This window comes from Poecilia latipinna, unplaced genomic scaffold, assembly GCF_001443285.1.
Source record: "Poecilia latipinna isolate Pla-1442-1.1 unplaced genomic scaffold, P_latipinna-1.0 Scaffold361, whole genome shotgun sequence".
Classification (NCBI taxonomy): Eukaryota; Metazoa; Chordata; class Actinopteri; order Cyprinodontiformes; family Poeciliidae; genus Poecilia; species Poecilia latipinna.
In genome coordinates, this window is record NW_015112977.1 from 198661 (window position 1) to 222962 (window position 24302).

Below are 24302 nucleotides of genomic sequence, written 5' to 3' on the forward strand. Positions count from 1 at the left end.
GGGGGGAGAGGAAAGGAAAGCTTGTTGCTAAAGCCTCAGTTTACTTTAGCATGACAAGAAAGACAGATGCTGCACACAGTTGCACGGATGTGCAGAGTGATAAGGGCGTCATGGGGCGCTTGTGTGGCCTTTTAATCTGCACTGGCAAAATGTCTGAGAGGACACCAACCCAAGCCAGGAATCTGAGAGGAAGTTCAGAAGCTCGCTCTAAATTTGGAAGGAGCTATTTATACTTCTATATTGTTATAAAACTGAATTAGTCGACAGGTTTTTAAAGGCAGACCGCCTCTACATCCGGGTGTGGGAGTCGGGGTCGGGTTGTTGCTTTTCTTTCCATGAACTCATCACTCAGGATTTGGTCATGCAAATATTACGCCAGTCAGGATTTAGAAGATGGGAGAAAGGAAATCTGAAGAGTGAAGCTCTTCCGTTCAGCCTCCTTTATCAATAAGTCCCAGCCTCAAGCTCAGAACACAACTGAGATTTAAATCATTCGCATCTGGGACTAATCACATGACTTCTCAAGGCAGTCGACAGCAACGAGTTTTATTTAGACGTACCAGAGTGAAGGGGGTTCACTGCGAAATATTTTTTTTGTGCATCATTATTTGAGAAAATAGTTAAAAAAAAAAACGTTCATTGCTTTTCTTCTACTTCAGGTGCTCAACATAAAATCTAAACGGAATACGTGGAAGTTTGTGGTTGCCTCATCACAAAACGGGTAAAGAAGCTCAATGGGTTTCTGCAACCTCCGTCGGTGATACGATGCGCCTGGAGCTTTTAGCTTTTTAACCACAATGTCTCACCATAGAAACAGTTTTCTCCTCTCTTTGTTGCGCCATGATGGCGCTTTGAGCGGCTCGCTCTCCTCTGCAGCCCGTCCTGCTCGCAGGCCACCAGTTGCTTTGGGAGGATAAAGGCTTTCTGACAGCTGACCTTTACATCCAGGTCCACTCCACCTTTTAAAACTGAAATGTGACCTATAGGCCACAGTGATTTCCATTGCAGTCCCACAGAAATAATTAATCACATGACAACAGGAACCCAGAAACCACTGGATATTATACCTTTTTAGTCAGCGTGGCTCTACAGGAAAAGATTTAACTAAAGTTACCGGCTACTTTGAAGGTAAAAACCTCTACAGATTCCCCACAGGGAATGATTCCTAGATATGTTCTGCAAGGCGCACTGTAGGTTTCACATTTGCAGATTTCACTTGAAATCCTGCTGTAAAATTAGAATCTGAGCAATGCCACTTTTTAATATTCATGTTGATTCAAAAGCTGCGAACGTATTTGAAAACTATACGAAAGAAATTGACATATCCCATAACACGTGCTAATAAGGTAATTTCAATAAATAATGGCAATCTTTCGCTGAAACCAATAATTAGGGCATATTTTTAAATATTCACCTAATTATCAAGGAAATGTAGGAGTTGTGAGGGTGACATCATTATTCTCTTTATTACTGCCAACATATCTTTTATTATATTATTTCAAAACATGCCCACATCAAAATATAATTTCCCTACTATCTGAATAATGCTTTTAAAAACCAGTCAGTTAATGTTGGTGCATGACTATTAGAATAAAATAATGTTTTTTTTTTCAGTATTATGATATTAGAACAGTATGTTGTGTTTTTTGACTGTTATTACTACAGCATATACATTTTCCTTGGATACTTACATATTTTAAAACATTTTATATTGGAAGCCATATCCGCAAGTTAGCATCAGTCACTTCAAGACAGCTAAAATGGCAAAAAAATAAATATAGAATTATGTTGATATTAGTGACACACACCCAAAAAATAAAAATTTGCAAACGACTATAGCAAACAACAGTGTTGCATCCAAAAATAGAACACATTTTTAAAATATTTTATATACTTGTAAATAGCCTATAAAATAAGTGAAGCTAATTAAAACGGCCCAGAATTTGGTAAAAAAAAAAAAAAAAAAAAAAAATTTGGGAGTTTAATAATCATCTGCCATCAGAAGATTCAAAGAATTGTAATTGATGTGGAAAGTGCCCATTATGACGAATTTAACGTGACATGATGATAATGTGATATAACACCATAGAAGAATGAATTCAGGAAAGATATCCAAAAGCTGATGAAAAATAGCAACAGAAGATTTATGATGCTGTAAGTAAAAGGTTAATATAACATTTATTACTATGTTTCTAAACTAAGCCGCAGAAAGCAAACGTGTTCTTTCAAATGCAAATGATTCAGTGAGCCTTAAAGGTGCTGAGAAGGACAAAGACTCCAGGGAACTGGTTTTACTTTAACCTTTTATTGGCTTCTCTGTGCAACACGGAGAGAACATATGACTTTACATATCCTTCCTTTAACCTGCTTTCAGACGTTTTAAGGCCACTCGCAGGCAGTCAAAAAGAACGTTATATTGCTTTGCGTAGGGGTGTGTGTCAACGTTTGGGAATTCAAGCCTCGGAGACATGCTTAACAATGCCTTTAGCCACCGCTTAACCCTCACCGTTCACTGGACCATAAAATCTTAATGTACAGTCTAATGACAGCTCAACTGTTGCCGCTTATTTGTGTGTCTGAACAACAAACGCGCTGTGGCTCTTTCCATATATGAGTAACTGGATATGCACTGTAATTTCAGATGACTTTAACTTGGTGTTTGTCAAATGTGTGTCGTCAAGGTTTTGAATTCATGTTGAACTGGTGATGCAGTATTGCGCATTAGGGCTTGCTGAAAACAGTAGATTTCTTTTTAGCCTTCTGCAATTAACATCTCCGGGCATTACAATTACGTCCGTGTTTCTGGCTGGACCCAAAGTTCTGGTTGTTGACTTGCTCTTGAGGAATAATTTCCTGGCAGAAACTAGAGTTTCGAGTTTGCTGCAGTGCTTTTTTTTTTTTAAACCTGTGTTTTAAGTCACACCAGTTGCATTGCCTGGGGATTTTAAATCACTTTGATCCGCCCTGAAATATCTTGGTTAATTAAAGGCAGTAAAAATGAGCGCAGATGTACAGATCCCCTAAAGTTTGAATATCAATATATGCGCCATGAGCTTGGATAAGTATCCTTTAGTCAGGTACGACTGTACTCATAAAATCTGGTTCTAGCAATTCATAATTTATTGTCATCTCCCAAGGTCAATGGGAGAAACGCAGTGCTCAGCCGACTCTGGACAGGTGGACATGCACACGCTTTCACTTTGCTTGACAAATTAACCTAACATGCACGTGCTTTGACTGTGGTAGGAAGGCAGGGTGTACCTGAAGAGAATGTATGCATTATAAACTCCATTAAGTCCTTTAATTTAAACTCTTCTTCCTGTAAGGAATCAGTCTTAACAACTACAACACCGCGTAGCCCAAATTTGGTTCTAGCAGGTTAGGGACTTTAGAAAAAAAAAAAAAAAGTTAAATTTAACACAGCGAGCCTTAAACAGTGGTGCAGGGAGGGTTTAGCTGTCTGAATCCTCAAGATATTTACATCTCTCTTTCTTTTTTTTCCTTTTCTCTTGTCATCTTTTGTTCCTGTCAAAGCAAAACCACAGACTGGACATCTTTTATTTTCCCTTTGTTTCAACAGTATTGCAGGTTTGCATGTCTACAGAGCTTATTGGGATTGTCAGCGGGCCTCACTTCCATGTTGGACAATCTGAACGAAAATGTTAAAGAATGGCTGAATTAGCAGATTAGCATTTTTTTTATTTTTTTTTGTAGGTAAAAAAAAAATGAGAGTGAAATGAAGATCTTGCAAATGAAATGCCCTGTCAAGCATCCACTGGCTTGTTGCCAGAGTCTTGTTATATTGGATGTAAACGACCCGCAGCTACGGAGAGACATTGAGGTGTACCACTTAAATTTTTGAAGCAAATGTTTGTCGTAACTTTTTTGTCATACAAAGATTTGGCTGTGAAAACTCCCCTCTGAAATACCAAACCTCCGAAGGCACATTAGAGCAGGTCAATCTGACCATAAATCGCTCATTAGTGATCTTACGGGAAGATCAAAGGGCACAACGGCATAAAAAGAGGAACACTGAATTTTGGTGAGTCAAAACAATGGAATGGCCTGGCTCAAAAACCAGTGAGAGACACTTACCACACATTTCTTCTAGAAGGGTAAGGAGTGTTTCTCTGCCAAAAGCTGAGCTGCTGTCATGTTCTCAGCCAGACCTGCCTGTTTTACAGCTGACCTCTGGATGGACAAGTTTCCCACTCCCATGTGTTTTTGTTTTAATTTATGATCATAAATGATGTGGTTAGTTCTTTAAAGAACAGTACTAAGCCTCTTGGGCATTTAAAAAAAAAAAAAAAAAAAAAAAAAAAGATAACGCATAGACCAGATATTTTTGAGTCATCTGACTGCCAACTGAGTGAACTTTAAGAACAGCAGGCGTCCAACCTCAGGGGTCCACCGCAGGTCAATACATTGGCAATGTGTCATGATAGATTCTTGTTTCTGTGCTCATATCAAGCTGGCCTTTTAGCTGTGAGTCAGTGATTCAGATCATAGAATTGGAGAATGTGATTTTGTGTCTCAATCTTCCATATCTGCGTCCTTGTTGAACTATTTATTTACAGTTAACTGAAAAAAAAAGGAAAAGAGATGGGGCCCTGAAACTAAATTATACTTGACAGACACTCCAGTACATGTACAAAAGCAAAAGGCGTCTTGATCTGTAGAGTCTGACAGAGGAAATTGTTCATGTATTTGTAACTGGCCTTTTGGAAAGTAAGACATTAGTCTCCAAATCCAGGAGGATTTCCACACACTTTAATACATTGATATTGTTCCCCGTTTTACTGCTCATGTTCATTTCTGACCACTTGCACCTCATGAAATCGGTTGCACATACAGTGCTGTACGACTTGTGTTAGCAAAAGTGTTGCAGAGAAATACATTCTTGTCATATTTTATGTAGCTAATAGTAGTTAATCTGGTCATTGAGCACAACAATTAACAAATCTAACATTTTTTCTTTTTTGTTTTTTTGAGCTTCGGGTTGCCAGGTCAAGTTTGTCTGCTGAGGTGGAGCTCCACATAACGTAAAACTTAGTGTTGTATATATGTGTGTGTGTGTGTGTGTGTGTGTGTGTGTGTGTGTGTGTGTGTGTGTGTCCAATTTTTACTGCTTTGTGTCAATAAAATAAATTGAAAATTGTGGCCACATCGGGATAAACCAAAACAAAAACTTGTCAAATCAATGTATAAAAAGCAAATAAAACTGCAGTAGTTGGTACTTTTAAAGATTTGAAGGCGGTTTGACTCCTTAAAACCACAGCAGCGTAATTTAATTAGGGCCGGTTTAAAAATGTATTTTGAAAATATGCATGGTCTCCTTTGTTTCCCTGTCATGTCTAAAATTAGAAGGCACCCTGACTGACGCTGCGCTCTGCTCAGCTACTGCAGATAACGCACAGATATCTTCATGTAAGGCTGGGCCTCGTCAAAGCTCGCTGACATGTTACCCAGGACACCGTGACCAAACTCTCTCCTAGCTGCTCCTCTTTCTCCGCCCCCCCTTTTCTCCATGTTTGTGTGTGTGTGTGTTTTTACGGGGGTTTGGGGGAGACCACCCTCTCTCTCTGAGCATCAGACCACACAGCTCAGCTCTGAGACCTGTCAAACACAGCTGGGACATCTCCCCCACTCTCTCCACCTCTCCTCCCCCGCGTTGTTCCCCAGACTCCAGCAGGAAGCTTTGATAGCGCGGTGGTGAACGGCAAACGGGGGAAGATTTCCATTTTTATCTGCTTCGAAGACTCCGACAGCCTCCCTCCTTCCCATCATCCCCAACTGCCTCTCATCAGCATAAAAAGACTCTGCCATGTCCCTTCTTCATTGTGCACGCTTCAGATGAGGTGTAATTGATATAGACATGATTGGGGAGGAGCAAAGAGGAGAAATATCCAAGAAGACTGAGCCACGGCGACTACTTTTTCCTCCTTCCTTGTTCCTTTTTTGAGGTGCAAGTGCAGCAAAAAAAAAAAAAAAAAACCCTGACTTTTTTTTCTCTTTTTTTTCTTTTTCAGTGCCGGCTGTCAAACGAAGCGAGCGTCTGTCCCGTGTAATAAATGTCACGTAAACGTATAGTCAAGAACTACTGTCAGCTCTCGAACTTTAACTCGCAGAACACTGAGCGAGGCAGCTGCTCAAAATAAATGTTTTGATATTGGGGAGTGTTTGAAGGTGCCTTGTCACCTGATGGCTGCTGTTAAAGGCTGTTTTGTTTGCGCCTTTTGCTGTGTAGGCTGTAACAGGCGCGCCTGTAAACTTTACAGTGTTTTCTCATCTCTGCCGCTGGGTTGAGACATCGCTTCCACGGCTCCAGGGGCCTGGCTGCTTCTGCACTCAGAAATCATAAATCAAACAGACTTAGGTGAGCTCACGTGGCGGGATTACCACGAGTAAGGCTTTCTAAACACCTCGCAGGTTCTCCAGGTCTCGCTTGCGATGACCAACCTGAAATGCAATAGGAATCGAGGAGATTAGCGCTGCCCGACAAGAAACGAGACGCCACTTAACGTTTTGAGACAATGAACACACATGAAACGCATTAAACAATTAGGCTGATGGTTGTTTGTGTCTACTGATGTTTTCTTCTTTACTGATGATGGATTATGCTGAATACTGCATTTCAAAGACGCTGAGGTAGCACATGTGCTACTGGGTGACAACTTGTCTCATGATGCCATATTCATGATGAACGCTGTCATGCAGCCTAGTTAAAGGTTAGACAATCACCCCATTTAGGTGTGGTAAAAAAAAAATAAGTCACTCTTTAAACAGGCTACTGCAGAGTTTGCATAAAGTTTGATTGCTTTTGTTGAGAAAGTCATGCCTACAGTACAAAAAACAACTAAGAATCAGTAAAGCAAACTGCAGTTTTTCATGATACTCCAATTTCCTGAAGGTAAAGTTGAAACTCTTACAAGCGCCTAGCCTGAACCTGCTGGAACAGACACGTATCATAACAGCAAAAGTCACAGTCAAAATAACTTTTAGGCTTATAGCCATCTTCATACTTCTGGGCAAATATGTTGAAATGTGGAAAAAGCCCTAAATATATGTATTATTATGTATTTTCTGATGTATTTTACATGTGTTTTTATTTGGATCATTGGAGTATGTTGGGGGAAACCACAATAAGCTAAAGTTTATCTGGTTAATTTAACATTATCTTTATCTTAACATTCCTGTCAACCTATTGTATTTGTCATTATGCTATGAGGCTCTGACGTCACCTTACAAGACCTCTGATACTGTACTTTCCTATTTTGATCAGGCTACTACTGATTTAAAATAAGTAAAATTTGTGTCTTGATCGCTACCGCTCACTATGTCATGCATACCACACACAGCTAACCGCTTGACACAGCTGTATCTCAGATACTGCAGCAATGACCCAATAACAACATTACTAAATCTAACATCACTATGATGTCTCCAGTGATGAAGATTCACTCACCTCGGCATGCCAGGTACTTGCTAAAATGAAAGTAAGGCCAAATTTTGATTGATCTTCACTTTCCTTAGTTGTAAAGAGGAAGAAGATACAGGAAATCAGAGAGTGAGTAAAGTTTTGAAGGTAACCAAGAGGAGAACATAAATTAATCAGTTCGATCTTCTCCATTTTAGGACGGTTTAGATCACGTGCCAAACCCGAGAACCTTGGGCAAGATCCAGGCCACCATAACTATTTCAGTCGAACTTTGAGACTTGTGTGCTTCAGTATTATTTTATGAGTCAAGTCAAATCAGTGTCTGTTTATGTATTGCTGAATTCCATCAATGTGAAAAGATAAATATTACTTAATACCGTTGAATACAGAGAAACCTGTAATATTTTAATTGTTTCTTACCAGGTCCGTTTAATAATACATTCTATCATCTTTTTGAACATTTATGATATTGTTGTGGCCCAAAATGAAAATGAGTTTGACACAACAGATCAAAGAGCATTTATGTGTCAGGATGGCCCAGTTAAAGTCCATACTTATCAAATCAAGATGGTCATTGGTCAAAATTTCAGCTTCTAGATGGCTGAAGCCTGTATCACAAAAGACTCAAAGTTGTACGATGGTAGCTGTATAAAGTATTGAATTATGATGTGTTTTCTTTTTTTTTTCATATTTTTTATTTGTTGCCACGTTCTTCCTATTCACACAGCAAATTCTGCAGAGTTAAATCAACACTATGCCGACTCTCTTTGGTCCTTATCAAAATTGGTGTGTTGCACTACTTTATAACCATTGCAGTAGCCGTCGGGACAATCCATTGAAGTTTGGTTTGTGGCTGTAACATGGGGAAAAAAAAAAAAAAAAGCTCAAGTTCAAAAGAAGTTCGCAACATTCGCAAGGAGACAAACAGAAGCAAGAATTGTGTCGCCCCTTTTGTCCACAACCCCCTCGACTCAGCAATTTGTGCAGGCAGTCAGATAAAAAAAAATAAATAAATAAAATAACCACATAAGCCAGCGCCTTAGGAGAATATTTCAGGAATGTTTCAGTCACTAAAATAACATCCAGCTGGTCCAAAAGGTGATGGGTGCAGATTTTTTGTTTCTCCCCCTGCCGCTGTAGCTCTTCCAGCGGTGGATAAAACCTCCATAAACGCCGCTGCGGCGCATCCTCCAGCCCTCTACCCCACCCAGAAAACCCCTCCCTCTCCGTCCTCCCTCGCCTCCTTCCGCGCGGAGGGACGGACGGTGGGATGGGGAGAGAAGTTTGCCTGCGGCGCGCTTCGCTCAACATTAAACTGTATTTCATTTTCGGGGGGGAAACAGCAACAAGAGGAGCCCTGCGGAGAAGCTTTCCAGGGAATGCTGAGGGAATATCCGAGCGCCCAGACACACACGCCGCTCACAGCTGAACCGACTCCTTTTGATTGAATAATACAAACAAGGCAAATCATTAATGTCTCCGAACTAAAGGGAAGAACCAAAGGCTCGGGTCCAGTCGGAGGGTGCTTTTTAATTTAATTTGTGGAGGAAGGAGACGAGCAAAGCGAAACAAGAAAAAAAAAAAGAAGAAGACGAGCTTCCGAGTGAGGAAAAACAACAAAGAGTCCGACTCAGAATGAATAACAACAAAATCGAGAAGGAAAACGAGCAGAGTGAATTCACCAACCACGAAGAGGAGGTATGTATAACCAGCGTACCTGGAGCTCAGGAGCTGCTGCTTTTTTTTTTTTTTTTTAACGCTTAATAATCAGGTTCGAGCTGCTTCCTCTGGGAATTTCCACCTTTTTTTTTTTTTTTTTTTTTTTTTTTTTTTTAGCCTGATTGTCCGAAAGTGTCTGAACTGCTTCACTTCACTTCGGAGTTTCTATAAACTCGTAAAAGTTTCACCAGACCTCCTGATGCGAGTAGTTTCCCCCCCCCCTACCCGACCCCCCTCGTTATTCTTCTATTCTTTACTGAAAACACAAAGAGAAACAGCTGATTATTTGGCGTGAAAGCAGAAATGTAAAGTTGGTTGGACTTTATTTTCACAAGTAAAATGACGAGCTCAAGAAATGACTAGCAGAGAGAAAAACTGAAATCAGACGCAGCTTTTCATGCTCTGCTCTGTACACACCTCAACCTGTCCTCGCAAAGTTTTTGCTTCAGTTCATGACGTCACTGTCCATATATAGTAATGATGAGTTTTCAGCTCGGGTATTTTGTTTGTTTCATTCTATATTGACGGCAAAAAAAAAAAAGAGGAAAAAGTGAGAATATCTAATTGCCTGTACCATTCACACATAATCTTGCAAATCTCACTTCCTGCATTTAGTAATTAGTGCTTTTACATCAGGCTAACAATGAGATGAAAATTAAATGCTTAAAAAAAATAGTTTAGTCCAAAATCATCAAAACTTTAGGTGTATTTATTTTAGATGTGTTTCTTCATTTATATTTGTTTTGTAATGAATAAACAGAGGTGTTTACATGAAGCAGAGCCTGCTAGTATGGTTGCAAAATGTAAAAAAAACCCACACAATTTTAAGCCTCTTGTTGCTGATGGTTTTAGGTTTTTAATCTTTTAGACATGGAAAAAAAAATCTAGCTTAATTCAATAACATTTTAGAGCTGTGTTTATTTCATATGCTTTTTGTTTTCAACAAATTACTCACATTTTTACCCTTAGATAACCGAGACAATGTTTATGTAAACATTTTTGCAATGGTGATAATAATAACAGGAAGTTTGGACCTCTAAACACAACTATAAAAGAGATTCTGAGCCAAAGTGAATCAGAGTTCAGAGAAGCACAGAGGAGTCATTGAAGTTCAAACAACTGCTGCTGCAACATGCAGGCAATAAGTCTTTGTTGCATTACAGTTACCTCCTCCATCTAAGCACAGCAGAACTGTTTGTTGGGGAAAAAATGTGAGATAATCTTTTCTAATAAAGATAAGATGATGGTCCAGTTTCTGTAAACGCTGCGCGGTCTGGTTCAACAATGTCTCCGATTAGGTTGGTTGTGTACGTCTTTGCTTTTGGCACAGATGTGTCTCCGTTCAAAGGACAGGGATTGTTATTTTCGAGCTTGCAAGAAAAGGTGTATCAGATTATGTTAGATATTTGGAGTAAATCTGATTAGGGCTCGTCAGTTTGTAACTGAATAGCCAAACATGCCCCGGACTGATGTAATGCCATATTTGGTCCCGAGCTCGGAAGGGTTTCTACAGATGCAGGGAGTTTATGTTTATGCACTTCTCGGATGAGGTAGAGGATGAGAAATTAAGAAGTTCAGTCTGAGTCTTTCTGACCTCATGAATCGGATTGTTTGACAGGTCGTCTTCTGGGACGCGGTTCTATCTCTGCTAGTTGAAGTCACAGCCATTTTTTTAAAAATTCAAAACATACTCAATTCAGCTTAGTTTATTTATGTGGCAACAGATGTCACTTTACAGGACAAGCAGGTCAATTCGCGGCTGATTATTTACAATCCAAGTCGGTCCAAATTCAATTGTAATCAATGCAGTTCCTTCCAGTACAATCCATAACAGTGAAGGCAGTTCAGTTCTATCCTGAATACTGTCAAATTCAAATATACCAAACAAATGTGTGTATTTAAGCAAACAGCTTATTGAGTCAGTGGCAGTTTGGTCCTGAAAATATTGAGAATTTGTCCATTTAATTGGACATGTACCAATTAGGTATTTCTTAATTGCCAGTACCAATGCCAATTCTTATGCTAATTGCTATTTATTTTTTGATTAGTTTTCTCTTTCAGTTTGAACTCTTTTACGTAATATAATGTTTGGGTATTAGAATATATTGTTTTTTTTTAATGATGGGAATCTGTGCCTGTGGCCTGTTTGACAAATGATCTGGTTCCAGGTCCTATAATTATTTGAATTATAGAAAACCACACACCAAAGATTACACTATGACAGATGATGTAGTACCCTCCCACTGTGTGTGTGGGGGGGGGGACGCTTATTTTTTTACAAAGGGTACATGTGTAGTTGTAATAGACAAGAATAATGGTTTTGTTATATCCTTGTCTAAATTTGACATAAAATTCAAATAACATAGAGATGTATCTATTTTATCGTTGGTTTTGTATAAAGATGCAGCGATCAGGCTTTTTCTGACCGACACCGAATTTAGATTTTGACTAATCTGGATTTTTTTTCTTTTTAATTGTAGCATATAAAAACAGTGTAACGATAAAAATATGCTGCAGTTTCCTTGACAGAGGACAAAATGCAAGAATTTCCCATTTGTACATCAAAGCCTATAACATGAAACTTATTTTGGTTTGTGGTAGACTTGAAGAAGTGCGTTAAAGTATTTGCTGTTTGTTGATGCGTTTTTCGACCAGAATTGATGGGAGTTGTGGTCTAAGTGCCTTTGAAGAATAAGGTAAAAAAAAAAAAAGCAGATCAAGAAAAATCAGCCAGTTCTGATCTCCAGCAGCAGGTAGATTGACTCTCAGGTCTCAGAGGCTCAGGAGTTTAATGGAAATGGACAAGTTTAGTTTGTCAACCAGTCAGTTGGTCTATCACCAACTTCAACAGACGAAATGGACAAAACATTACGCGTTTTTGTTTCCAGAAAATAAAATTGAAACAAGAGTGATAAAAAGCTCTTAACATTAAATTACATCAGAATTTTGTGCATTTTGACTCCAAGCAGGACCTTTTAAAACCTACATTTGATTCCTAGTCATCAGCTCATCCTGCATTCATGTCATATCTTTGACTTGGAGCTGAAACATTAGTAACGATTTGCAGCTGCTCTTGTAAAGTGAACTTTCGCTGCTATTTTTGCAGTTGTAATTAAAATTTTGACCGCACACTATCAGATACTATGACCTTGACCTGTGATGATTTGCTTTCTGATATAGTATGAAATATTCCCGACTGAATAACAGAGAGTCATTATTACAGTATTTCTGATGAAAACGTTTGTTTTTTCCCCCGCCTCGTACCGTTTGTTTGATAAATATCTGGACTCTTTCGAAATTGAAATTCCGTGCTGTCGACGGGCTGCACCGCCAGACGAGGACTGTCTGTGTGAAAGGCAGACACAGAGACGGGGAGAGTAATGGCCAGAGGAATCTAATGTTGTAGAAATGTTTGGATCTCGTCCAGACTGGCCGAGACTTACATTCACTTGGACGAATTAACATAAGGTTGGACAGCCCCACTTTGTCTTTGCTCTAATGATTTGTGTTGTTTGAGCTGCGGAGGGGGGGAGGGGGGGAGGGAGGAAAGAGGTTCGGGTCATTGTTTTTTCCACTTGTTCACAAGTGTGCAGAGAGATGTAGATGTTTGTACAGCAAGGCAAAGAGTAACGCGAGTTGGGGCTTTCTCTGCGTCGTTTTTTTAAATTTCCCTTTCCTTGAATCCTAACTGCCCAACTGTAAACTGTAACCTTATGAGAGGCAAAGTTCAGCAGCCCGGCTGGTGTGACTCTCACATGCTGAACAACATCACGCCCTCCCTCCCCGCTCTTGCACAGCCTGCGCCTCAATGGATCACTGATTCGCACCAGCAAAGCACTGCTGCTGCGAGCTCGGCTCCGTTGCTCAACCTCGCACGCCGTCGACGATGCTTAACGTTTATCTTGCGTGCACCGGCGCTCACCAAACATGGTCTGGCTGCTGGCGAGGTATGCAGGAGGAGGCGTGTGGGGGTGGAGGGGTTTCGGCCCCTGCAGCATCTAATCTGGAGAGCTGCCTGCGATAAGCACGATTATCAGGTGTTCTGGATGCTTTCACGTTTCGCAGCACTCGGCTGCTGATGAAGTTGAGGTGACACGCTGGTAACTGTCAGAGATACGTTTCGACCGCGGCCGGTTTCCAGACCTTTTTTGGACAAGACGTCTGGGTCGGACCCTAAAGGAGACTTGTATTAATCTGATATGACAAGGGTTCGATAGGGAGATATGGCATGCGTGTTCGCTTATTTATAATGGGGACCGATATTTACGCACGCTGAGACTTCAACACACTTTAATGTTAACACAAAGGTGACATTTAAAGACAAAGGGCAAGCAGAGAAAACGAAGTAAATAAAGTGGAGACATCATTCACTTGGCAGCCAAAAAAACCTATTCATAGATGATGGTAAATGGTGGGACTGATGCCTGTATGATACTCTGATGGTAAAAGACCCTCAAATAAATTCAAACAGCCAGTTTTCAGTTAATGCAAAAACTTCCAACAACTGTACCTTTTTGTTTATTTACGGAAAACAGATCTACCGAATTCAGCTTAAAAAAATGTGACATTACTTCTGGTTGTAGTTATAATGCACCAGTCCACTAGAAAGATACTGGAATCAACCAGTTTTCTCTATCACTACTAAACGACCTTTTGTCAAAGTAAAAGTACTTATAGCAGATTTCTTTGTCTTACTATAGTTCGTAACTCAGAAAAATTGTAACCAATCAGATCTCAAGTAAAGCTGGAAATCAGTGCAGCTCTAATCATAGGTACATTATCAGTATCATTTGTTTTTTTTGTTTTTTTTGGGAGGGGGGTATTATCCATATTTTTTTGTTTTTCTCTTTATAGAGAGCTGGAATAATAGTTTTGTTTTGGCTTGTTAACTAGTCAGACTACTGAACTAAATGGTGATGTTAAGATGCTTGTTGTTTACCTGGTGTAAAATAATTTTTGATATAATAAGTGTTACTCCTTTAGCTTCTTACCAATACCAATTTACTGCCAGGTAGCAGCAGTATGTGGGGGAGGGGCAGCACTTTGTTGACATTTTATACAATGGAAGGAAGATTTTTATACTTTGACCGACTTCTAAAAGCAGTTCAAACCTCATCCTTTTTATTTATTTTTTAAAATTTATTGCAGTTTTGAAGGTGTAATGTATTTAAACCATAGTATAACCTTAATATATAGGAGCAATTTTTTACATTATATTTGTGGGTTTTGTCTTTAATTGATACCTTACTAATGAGCAAAGGTAACACAAGACCTTTATTTATGCAAGTTTTTCCAAATAAGCAGGTAAATATGTATATATTTTACAACTTATGTTGGTAAAAGCTTTTTTTCGTCAAGTAGTTCAAAAATGATAAAAGTTAGGTTCATATGCTTTGATGAAAGATTAACGGTGACAATCTTGTAATTCCTTCATTTTCTGCTGGTTCACTTCTAACCACTCCCTATATCAGAGAACCGGCAGTATGTGTTTTTTTTTTTTTTTTTATGGTAACGGTGGCTTTACATATTTCAAAAAAGTTTGCATGAGAAACTTTGTATTTAACAATAAACAGAATGAGAATCGACTTAAAAAGAATACCTGGACCAGATTAATCCGTATCAGCCAGAGACAAACTGATCGGCTGATTTAAGGAGTTTGACTGGATTTCATTAAACATCTTTGGATTCTCGACGGCGTGTTGGAACAGAAAAGACATTATGGCTTCTTCTTGGCCTCTTTCACTGTGTTCTGACAGTCAGTGGAGAAACGGAGGAGGATGGAAAAGGCAAATGGAGAATATGAAGTGCATCTGATCTCTGCCAGCCAACTGTCGGCTTGGCCTTTCACCTGTTTGTTGTCGGTTCGCCTCTCTATGTCTTATGTCTGCTTAAGATTAAACCCGATTACCGGGTCGATGTGCCAAGCTTCAGTTTCTGGACAGAAAAGATCACGGATGTAAAAGTCCTGCTAAGTACGGTCCTTGAGCCCCCTTAATACCTGTTGAATGTTCTCAAAGTTACAGGGAATATTGCACAAACGAATTCAGCAGCGAACGTGGTGCGTCTCCCCCCCCCCCCGGGGGGTAATTGAGTTGTGCTTGGCCTGCTTCAGGTCTCCTCTTCAACATAGCAGGTCATGTGGGCAGCAAGCGTGACCTTTTTTTTTTTTTTGTTGCTGTTGTTGTTCTTAGGTTGTGGGGCGGGGTGAGTCTCGCTGCTGAAGAAGCTCCATGGGCAGCGCGGTGGCGGCGTTGGGGATGCGTGTGATCCGTGTGCGTGTGGATGTATCTATGAAAAGGGCACGGCGATACGCTAACTCTCTGTGACATGAAACGTTACCTGAGGGAGGAGGGGTCGGCACGATGGGGTGCGAACGGACGGAGAATCTGACCGGACAAAAGATCTACAGTAGACCCAGCCTGTGACAATTCAAGGAAGACATAAAAACACAATATTACAAAAAATAAATAAGAAGAACAAAACCCTGAGTCAGGTGAGGGCAATATAGACGTCAACAAGCCACCTTTACTGCCACACAGAAACCATAAAACCTTGCTCAGTCTGACAGTCAGAGAGGATGGAGTTTATTTATAAAAGCCTGTGGGGAATTGTCATCTTATCTTAGCCATTTGTCAGCAGCGCGACAAGAGGTATTTGAAAAGACAACAAGAAAGCAGAGCGTCGTCAGGACAGATGTGAGAATAAAACAAAAAAAACATACATATATATTTATAGTACTGTTACTTGTCTCCCACTTTTTCTTCTCAGATGAATATATATTTATATATATATATACAATATATTTGGTGCTGCTTCCCCTAAAAGACCTCGGCTGTCGGATCTCAGTTTATTTCGTAGTTAATGATATGATGAAACTGCGCTGTGATGGAGGAAGTGCGAACTTTTTCCCTAGATGTGTGAGACATTTTACCGTCCTTTGTCATGCTGTCAGCTTTACTAAATATTACTCACTCACGGGCTATAATTATCCACCTCACAGCGTGGAGTGTATGCTCTCAGTCTTCACACCTGCTATTGAGATCCTTTTTATGTTCATTACTCTTTCTCAGACTCGCTATTTCATCTAATTTCTTCCCTCCATTCATCCATCCTCTGCCGCTGCTTTTTATCTCCCTTGCCCTCTGTTTCCTTCCCTCCCGTCTTTCCTTTGTCCCACCCTTTTTCTCCCCTCTCTCTGCCTTTATCTTGCTCTCTTGCCGTTTCCTCCCACTTTCCCTCGCTCCACCCTGGCACCGTTTATAATTTGCCGAGCTGTCTACTCCCGTCGTTTCCATCCTGCTTGCCCCTATTTATGTCCCGGTGGACGTACCCCCTTATCCTTTATCGGGCTGCAGGGTGAAAGATGTCTGAGATCAGGGGCTGGTTTTGGCTTGTGGAAGTTGAGGAGGGACTCCGACCGGAAGGAAACGGCGTGCCGATGACTGACAACTCTCCCTCCTCTTTTTTCTGATCACGTGATCTTACCAGCGTATATTCAATTTGAAGTACAGCCAAAGCCTACATTAGCTCCAGCTCCTCAAGAGTTATTGGCAAATATTTGTAGTTAGCCTTGAAATGCTTGAGCCCTTTTGTTGCATTTGCATCATCTTGCTGTTTTGAAGATGATGGTTGTTACTCTGATTGCAGAGTTTGATCAGTTTAGGCAAGCAATTTTTTTCTTGTGAACATTTTTGGCTTTGAATCTGACTTACTTGCATCGCATGTTTCCTTGTCTTTACCATTTTGAAGAACATCAAAGAGAGATGGACGCTATATATGTTAGATTTCTAGAACTGGTATGTAGTATTTCAAGCATTTCTCAACATTGATCAGTTATTACATTCAGTTCTGAATGCAATAGTTGCATTTCAATTTAAAGCTACAGAGCTCTAAGTCTTATTTCTTCAGGGGACAGAAAAAAAAATATTTGCTTAAAGATGAATTTATGATGACCTTCTTTCTTCTTGGTCTGTAAAAGTCCAATAATAAAAAGAAACACGCCACCATTTTCCTTCATGCTATTCCTGTGGTTTCAGGTGAATTTAAGGAATGGAAGATGAAGCTACTCACTCCGTTGGTGCACACTGCAGGCCAGCTGGCTGAAATAAGGACCGTGCACATTTTCTTTGCTTACAGAAAAGTAAAATTTATACAGTGGGCCCCTGCCAAATCGCAGTTCACTACTTGTGGAGTTTCCTGCGGAAAGTAACTCTGTATTTGCAGAACATCTGCCTATTTGTGAATATTTTCATCAGGCCTATCTAAAATGCAGCTTGCTAAGCTGAAACACCTGGGCGCTACCTGACACGCTATTGGTTGTCGTTTGAGAAGCAGTCAATCCATGAGCGCCAATCATTTTCCTCTCCAGTGATTTTCTGTACTCTCATGAACAGAGGCAAGAAAGACCATGGATATTAGCTTCTGCGTTGGTGCCAAATGGACTTTCCACCCTGTGTGTTAATGCATGCTACGGTATAATGTGCATTTTAACTGTTAAAATAGAAAGTTTTTAGTGAAGTACTCAAATATTTTAGCTTTTTGCGGGCGGCTGTGTTCTCTAACCCTATTTTTTCTACTCTATTAAAAGGCTCGAATTTTAATGTTTATTTTAGCAGTATTATGGCACATGGTGAATGACAAACATTCCAACCTAATATATAAATTATAATTAGAGGATCTCTTGCGATTTCTGCAAATAAATGTAAATCAAAACACAAACAAACCTCTGGTACTGATAGTGAATCAATAAGAGTGTAACACGCCAAAGTCAGAAACTAACGGTTCTGGTTAACAGACTGTGACAGATGATGATGAAGATTTGACAAATGGTGACTCGTTTTCACCCACTTTGTTGCCGATGACTCAGGATCTGGTGTTTGTTTTTTTGTGTTTTTTATTTTTTTTATTTGTCCTCCCTTACCCTCAGCTCATCCATCCACAACACAACCAGCGATTTTAGGCGACCGGCGACAAAAGGAGAGGCTGATGAACACCGAAGCGGAGATTAGTTCAAATTAATGAGCCCTAAGGAATTTTAAGTCCATTCGAGGAGACTCATTAGATGTCAGAAAGGAAGAAGAGATCATGTTGCTTCAGAGTCATTTCGATGAGCTCTTAAGCTGACAATTGAGTCAAACTGATGTGGGGCTGACAATCTGTGAAGAAAAAAAAAAAATATATATATATATATATATGCATGTGTCCCCTTTCACATGATGCCAAAGAAGCTGTTTTGTTGAAATTCAGAGAACAGATTTTTTTTTTGTTTCTAGGTCAGATTATAAACAAGAAAACTTCTTGTGGAGGCAGAAAGAATAGAGCAAAAGAAGAGCAGAGTGCAAGCCTACTAGGTCATTTGTTTTAAAGGTCAACCTGTTGGAACATTTACAGAGTCTCACTGAGTCGTAATTGTTCGTCAAACGCACTCGTAGGACTTAGAGAGACGATAAAAAAAAAAAAAAAACAGAAGGCATTCTCCACTCTGAGTTCAGGCGTGACGCCCGGAGTGCACTCAGTCTCACAGTTAACCTTTTGCCCTACAAAAACAACCCGAGTCTAACCTGTGACCTCTGACCCAGAATGGGAAACTTGACCCGGCGAACCGTGATCATTAGCAGACAGACAGGCTCGTCCATTTATGGTGGTTGACACGTCTCGGGCCTGCAGTCGCTCACTCCTCACGCCCTTTGACGTGGAAGATGAAGAAGCAAAGCTATGAGGATGATGAAGAGTGATGCCAACACTGAGCCGTGACAGCGGCAGAGGGAGGCGTGTAGCATGATGCGGCTGGGAAGTCTTTGATTGATAGCAATGTAGCTGAAAGTTTAATGGGTTTTGTCTGTTTCATTATTTATAACATAAGTCAGTGTGAGATTTGGGTAGGTGATGCCCAGAGACTCATGTAACAGGGTTGATATCTTTTGTAAAGTCAGCGCTGTCTATTAGAACTGAACCTTATATTTAAATTTATAGGCATCACAATATTGTTGTGTGCAATGTAGATATTGCAAAGAACTGTGATAAATATTGGCTAATTACCTTAATCCATGGCATTAATACAGAGAGTATTATTTTGCACACATGACTGCCAATGCAGTTTATTTTCTTCATCTAATGACTTAGGGTTTTCTATCATAAAGTGAGTAATGGTGTTCGGAGTGAAACAGAGTGTATTAGCTGCTATGTCTATGTGTCTCTGTCTATTTGCTTGCTCTGCACTGTGCACAGATTAGTTCATCCAACACAAGTCATTAAATTTAACAACTCTGAAAGCAAAGCACTAGGTTTACTAAACTGCTCACTAATAACTGCAAGCTGCACTGAAATATGTTGCGACCCAACTTGTGAATAAATCAAATTAAAAGCCGGTGAACATGCTAACATTAGTCCAGCAAATTGCTCTGCAGGAAAATTGTAACAGGATTTGTGGAAGACTTCTTTAACAAAGAACAAATAGTTCAGGAGAAACTCAACCTGCTGATTGACTGGTGACTACTTTCAGCCCTGACCCTTGTCTGGCAGGTTGAAAATAATTAAAAAAAAGAGATATTTCTCAAATCATTGAATGCATCATTGCTAAATACCGCATGATTGTGCTGACAGACATGCTCTTCAGTGTGAAAGTTGTTACTGAAGGAAGAACCCCTAAAATGAGCAGTTTTTAGTGATGAGACTCGGATTGATTCAAATGTTGTGGACCTTTTTGAAACCTAATAGTCATGATAAAACCTATTGGTATATTATTAGTTAAGCCCTGCTTTATGTAGCCTCTCTTCTGGTCCAAATATAAATTGTGGTTTATTAACCACTTTTGAATTATCTTGATTGTGTTTTTTAACTTAAAAATTCACCTAAAATTGATATTGGCAAAGCTTAGTGAAATTGTAATTAAGAATTTGGTCACAAACTTATGAGTTTACACAGCAACATAGCAAACAAAAAAAACAAACAAAAAAAAACACTAACTCGAAGGTCTTGTGAAAACTTGCCTGATTTACAGGAACCACATAAAACAAATAATAACACTGAAAACTTAAACTTACCCATACTATCTCATAATCAGATTTATTGATCATGTTTGGCAATGGAAATAAGTAATTTTACATCAGTTAAACTGCTATAAAATATATATAATATGCATTCAAATGTAAATACACAAATTCGGAAAGAATAAATGTTTTTCTTATTAAAGAAATAAATGGTCAAGTTGTCACTTCTATTTTTAGTGGTAAATGATGTGTCCAAAGCCATTTATTTAGTTTGAAGGAAATTCCAGTTTTTTTCATTTATTTGTCTGATACCTTCATTCAAGGACGGAGACGGAAATGTCTCGCAATCTCCTCACATTGCAACAAGGTCGTGTCACTCATTACAGACGGACGGAACGGTCAAAATAGCAATCCGTCGCAGTCAAACCGAATATACGCGGGAGTTACACTGTGCAGCAAACTATAATGAGGCTTTTCACTCAGAAGGTGTAGCAGATTCAACATCGCCTACAGTGCAAGCTGAATAGAAATGACACATTAATAACTTCTGTTGTTTGATTATTGAAAAGAATCTTCTTGATGTTGGCTCACAAAATGACCAAATGAAGTTTCCTTGCTGAAAAACCTTGACCTGAATTCAAGTTTTGAAGGATTTTCTTGGCTTCTTGATACTTTAGCTAACAGTAAGTGGAAAGTTAAGTTGTTCTAAATGCTGTTTAAAGTTTTATTACTTTATGGTAGGGCATTAAAAAAAAACAACCTAATTGGTACTAAAGGTTGCAGAGTGTTTTCACCGCCTCCTCCAGCCTAAACTGTTGGATCAACTACCATGTTGTATACATTGAACTCTGATCCTACCTTCTGGATGTTGCATCTGAAATTTAGGCACACTGGACAAGGCAATGTTGTTTTTAATCTGCTTTGGTCTTCTAGTGTGAACTTCAGCCTCAGTTTCCTGTTTTTAGCTCATGGTAGTTGGCCCCTAATCTGGCTGTATCCCACCTTCTTCAAGGTTCAGCATGTTCAGAGGTGACATAGTGATGATACCTTTGCTTCAACCAGAGGTTATTTGAGCCACTGTTGCCTTTCTATCTTCTTCGGCCAGCCTATTAGCCTGCTCTCCTCTGATCTGTGACGTTGGCAAAGCATTTTCACCCACACAACTGCTGCTCCCTGCATATTTCCTCTTTTTTGGAATGTTGTCTGTCCCAGTTGGTCAGGAGTTCCTGAAACACTGACATCCAAACTGCTGCATTCAGATTCACTTAAACCCAGTTTCTTCGGTTTAAACGTCTACGAGTCATCTTTGCCACCTCTAGATGCCATAATGCCATAACCTCGGTTGGCTAAAGCACAAAACTTTCATTGGAGATTGTAATGAAAGAGAAAAATATTCTAGTTGCTATGTCCAAATTTTAGTGAAGTTTTGATTAGATTAGATTTTTCCCTCCTGCTTGCCTTTCATTTGTGTGTTGTTGATTGAACAGCACCCTTTCTTGGTCTAAACAAACAGGGTGGCATCAGAAAATCTGGGAGGTGCATGGATGGAGAGCCAATAAGGTGATGACCTCATCCGGTGCTTGTGGAGTCAGGGATCTCTGATTAGAGGTGCATGGATCCCCCCAGGACTTGCTGCAGAAGTGGCCTTAATAGGATGTGATGTTTTTGGCCCCGGGGCTACGCACTCTGCCTTGCTCCGCTGAGGCGTTGCCAAGGAACTGCGCCGGTACGCCGGCTGCGAAGCACTCAGCTGGCTTATTGAAGGTAAAGGCTGCTGTTTCTGATCGAAGCCCGCCCGCGCGCTACTCTGTGCGTGTGTGAACACGCCATAAATGGTCAACGACTCAAAGCTGTTGGACATGGTTCCTCAGCAATATGGTAATGTAGGTATGTGACTCACGAGGAAAGCAGTAAAACAAATCCAGTAAAACGGTAGCAGAAGGTTTGACTTTGTGTGTGTGTGTGTGTGATTTGTTTTTTTGTATAACTGCTTGGCCTCTGGTCTGACCTTCACTTTGGTTTAATGGATTATGAAATTTCACAATGACGGCAGTCCCCTTTACAACTCTGTTAGCGGCACAATACGCTCGCGGTAATCAACAGCAGATGTACGCTGTGAAGAGCTGTTGCCACACTCTATCACCAACGTGTGCAGTCAGCTCCACACCGGACACGCAGGGAAAGAAAAGCTCATATATCACAATAGCTGACGTCAGAAAGTCTCAGGAATGAGGTCCGAAGCAGCCAAGAATGTCCCATTGTTCTAAGGCTCTGGAGTACTCCTTGTTGTGTGTCTTAACTTGTCTAGTTTTCAAATGACTCTGACTAAAGATAAGACGTTCAATTAGAGATTTTTAACAAGATAGATCACTGGGTAGATAAGGATTTATTATGCCACACACCAAATTCCTGTTAAAGTGACAATTATGATCTTTGTCTTTAAGACAACTACACTTAATCTAATCTAGTCTTATTAAACCTGTGTGATGAGTTTTCTATTTATGTTTTTTTTTTTTTTTGCTTCAGCAGGAATAATTGTTGCTAAACTTTGGCAATGACACAAATCTATGTAGCTTTATTTTTTTATTCTTGTGACTTTCCAATAACAATGCGCTTGGTTACTGGTATCAAGGTATTTCAAGAACAATCATGCTGTTCCTCCACTGTAACCTGTTTCCATCAAAAAGATACAGAAAGCTACAGGAGTTTTCTCTTGCTTCGTGGAGCAGAAAGTATCCAAATGCGCCTCCTCCTCCACTTGTTGCTATGCGCTGCTGCTCAGCTGGCTCAAAGAACCCTCGTCGACCAGTAACCTACGCAGATGCTCGACGAAATAACTCGCTAATATCAACTTGTTACACTCATGTTATTCTAAAAGACTTCTAAAGTATTAAGCATTCGGGTTTTCTGTGCCTGTGTATTTGCTGACACCAGTTATGTGATGCAGGATCGAAAGGTTTTAAGAGGTGATAAAGGTGCTCAAGTCATTAAGGAGCGACAAGTTGCCTCAAGGCCAAAACAGCAGATGCCATGAGAAGCAACTTTTTCCACAAACAAATGTTGCGAGTCACTTTTATTGCAACATCCACCAATACTGTTGCATGTTTTTTTTTTTTTATGTTGTGTTGCCCTACCCTGATCTGTTACACCGCTGACCTGATCTCAGATGAGAAGAACAATAAATGGATGGGTGGAAAAGTAAAGGTGACTCACCTACAACCCCATTTTAAAGGTGTAGTCTTTGTATTTGCTTTGAGCCTGATTGATTTTATTCTGCCGACTTTTTAATGTGAGGAGAACCTCCTGAGAGTCGATTTAAACATATCTGCCTGGGACGAGGTGAAGTGAGGACAACCGCCGTGATGAGAGAGTTACCACAGGGGAATGTTTTTTTTTTTGTTTTTTTTTCTACTTTATGTTTGAATGAGCTTGGTGACGCTGACCATGCTTTTGCTCCCCCAGTTGCTAAGCTGCGTTTGTTTATGTGTTGATCAGCCTCTGGCTTTGGGGGTGTGGATCAGGTTACATTTGGGAATGAGGTGTAGTGTTAGTTCAGCAGCTCCTTTTGTCCCCTGAGTTTTAAATCTAATGAATCGGGGAGCTTCGAAATCCTCTTTGTGTACAAAACTAGAATTTTCTGAAAGCCTTACTGGGATTAAGGTGGCGCTTTTTGGTTAAACTATAGCTAAATTGCATATTTAAGAATTTTTTTTTAATTTGTATGTATTATACATGCAAAATACGCCTGGAGAAAGGCTACTTTTTTTCTTACATCTTGAATCTTTTGACGGAGATTTAAAGCCGTCGCTTCAGTGAATGTCACATTCAACATTTGGATACGTGTTAACAGCTCTGTCCTGGGCTGACCCTTTATTAAGCACAGACGGATTCACAGACGCATGTAACTAAAGAATTTTCTGTTACGCTGCCTACAAATCTGTAACTAGATCTGCTCTCAGCAGCATGAAACGACTCCTCAGCACCTGTGCTCCATAGTGCTGCTATGTCTGTGTTTACCAAACCCCAGCTCGGGTCCTAATGGGTCTGAATGTGAGGACAGAGCTGTTGCTGCTGCTGTTGTTCACACCAGCCTTTTTTAGACAAGGAGGGTGGGTTTTCCATTGTGCGACTGACCAGGCTGGAAAAGTAAAGGAGTC

The 24302-nt window shown here is 40.0% G+C and overlaps 1 protein-coding gene across 3 annotated transcripts in view; it reads left to right on the forward strand.

The window, feature by feature from the left end:
* The first annotated feature begins 8629 nt into the window (after positions 1 to 8629).
* Positions 8630 to 24302, forward strand: part of LOC106949757 (RNA binding protein, mRNA processing factor) — a 47370-nt gene continuing 31697 nt past the window's right edge. For 2 of the 3 annotated variants that reach the window (XR_001425448.1, XM_015036237.1), the window contains exon 1: positions 8630 to 9136. Coding sequence is in view for 1 of the 3 variants with exons in the window: in XM_015036237.1 (XP_014891723.1) it covers positions 9074 to 9136 (63 nt within the window). In the remaining 2 variants the exon portion in view is untranslated. The remainder of the gene's footprint in view (positions 9137 to 24302) is intronic. The other variant, XR_001425447.1, reaches the window with a different exon arrangement.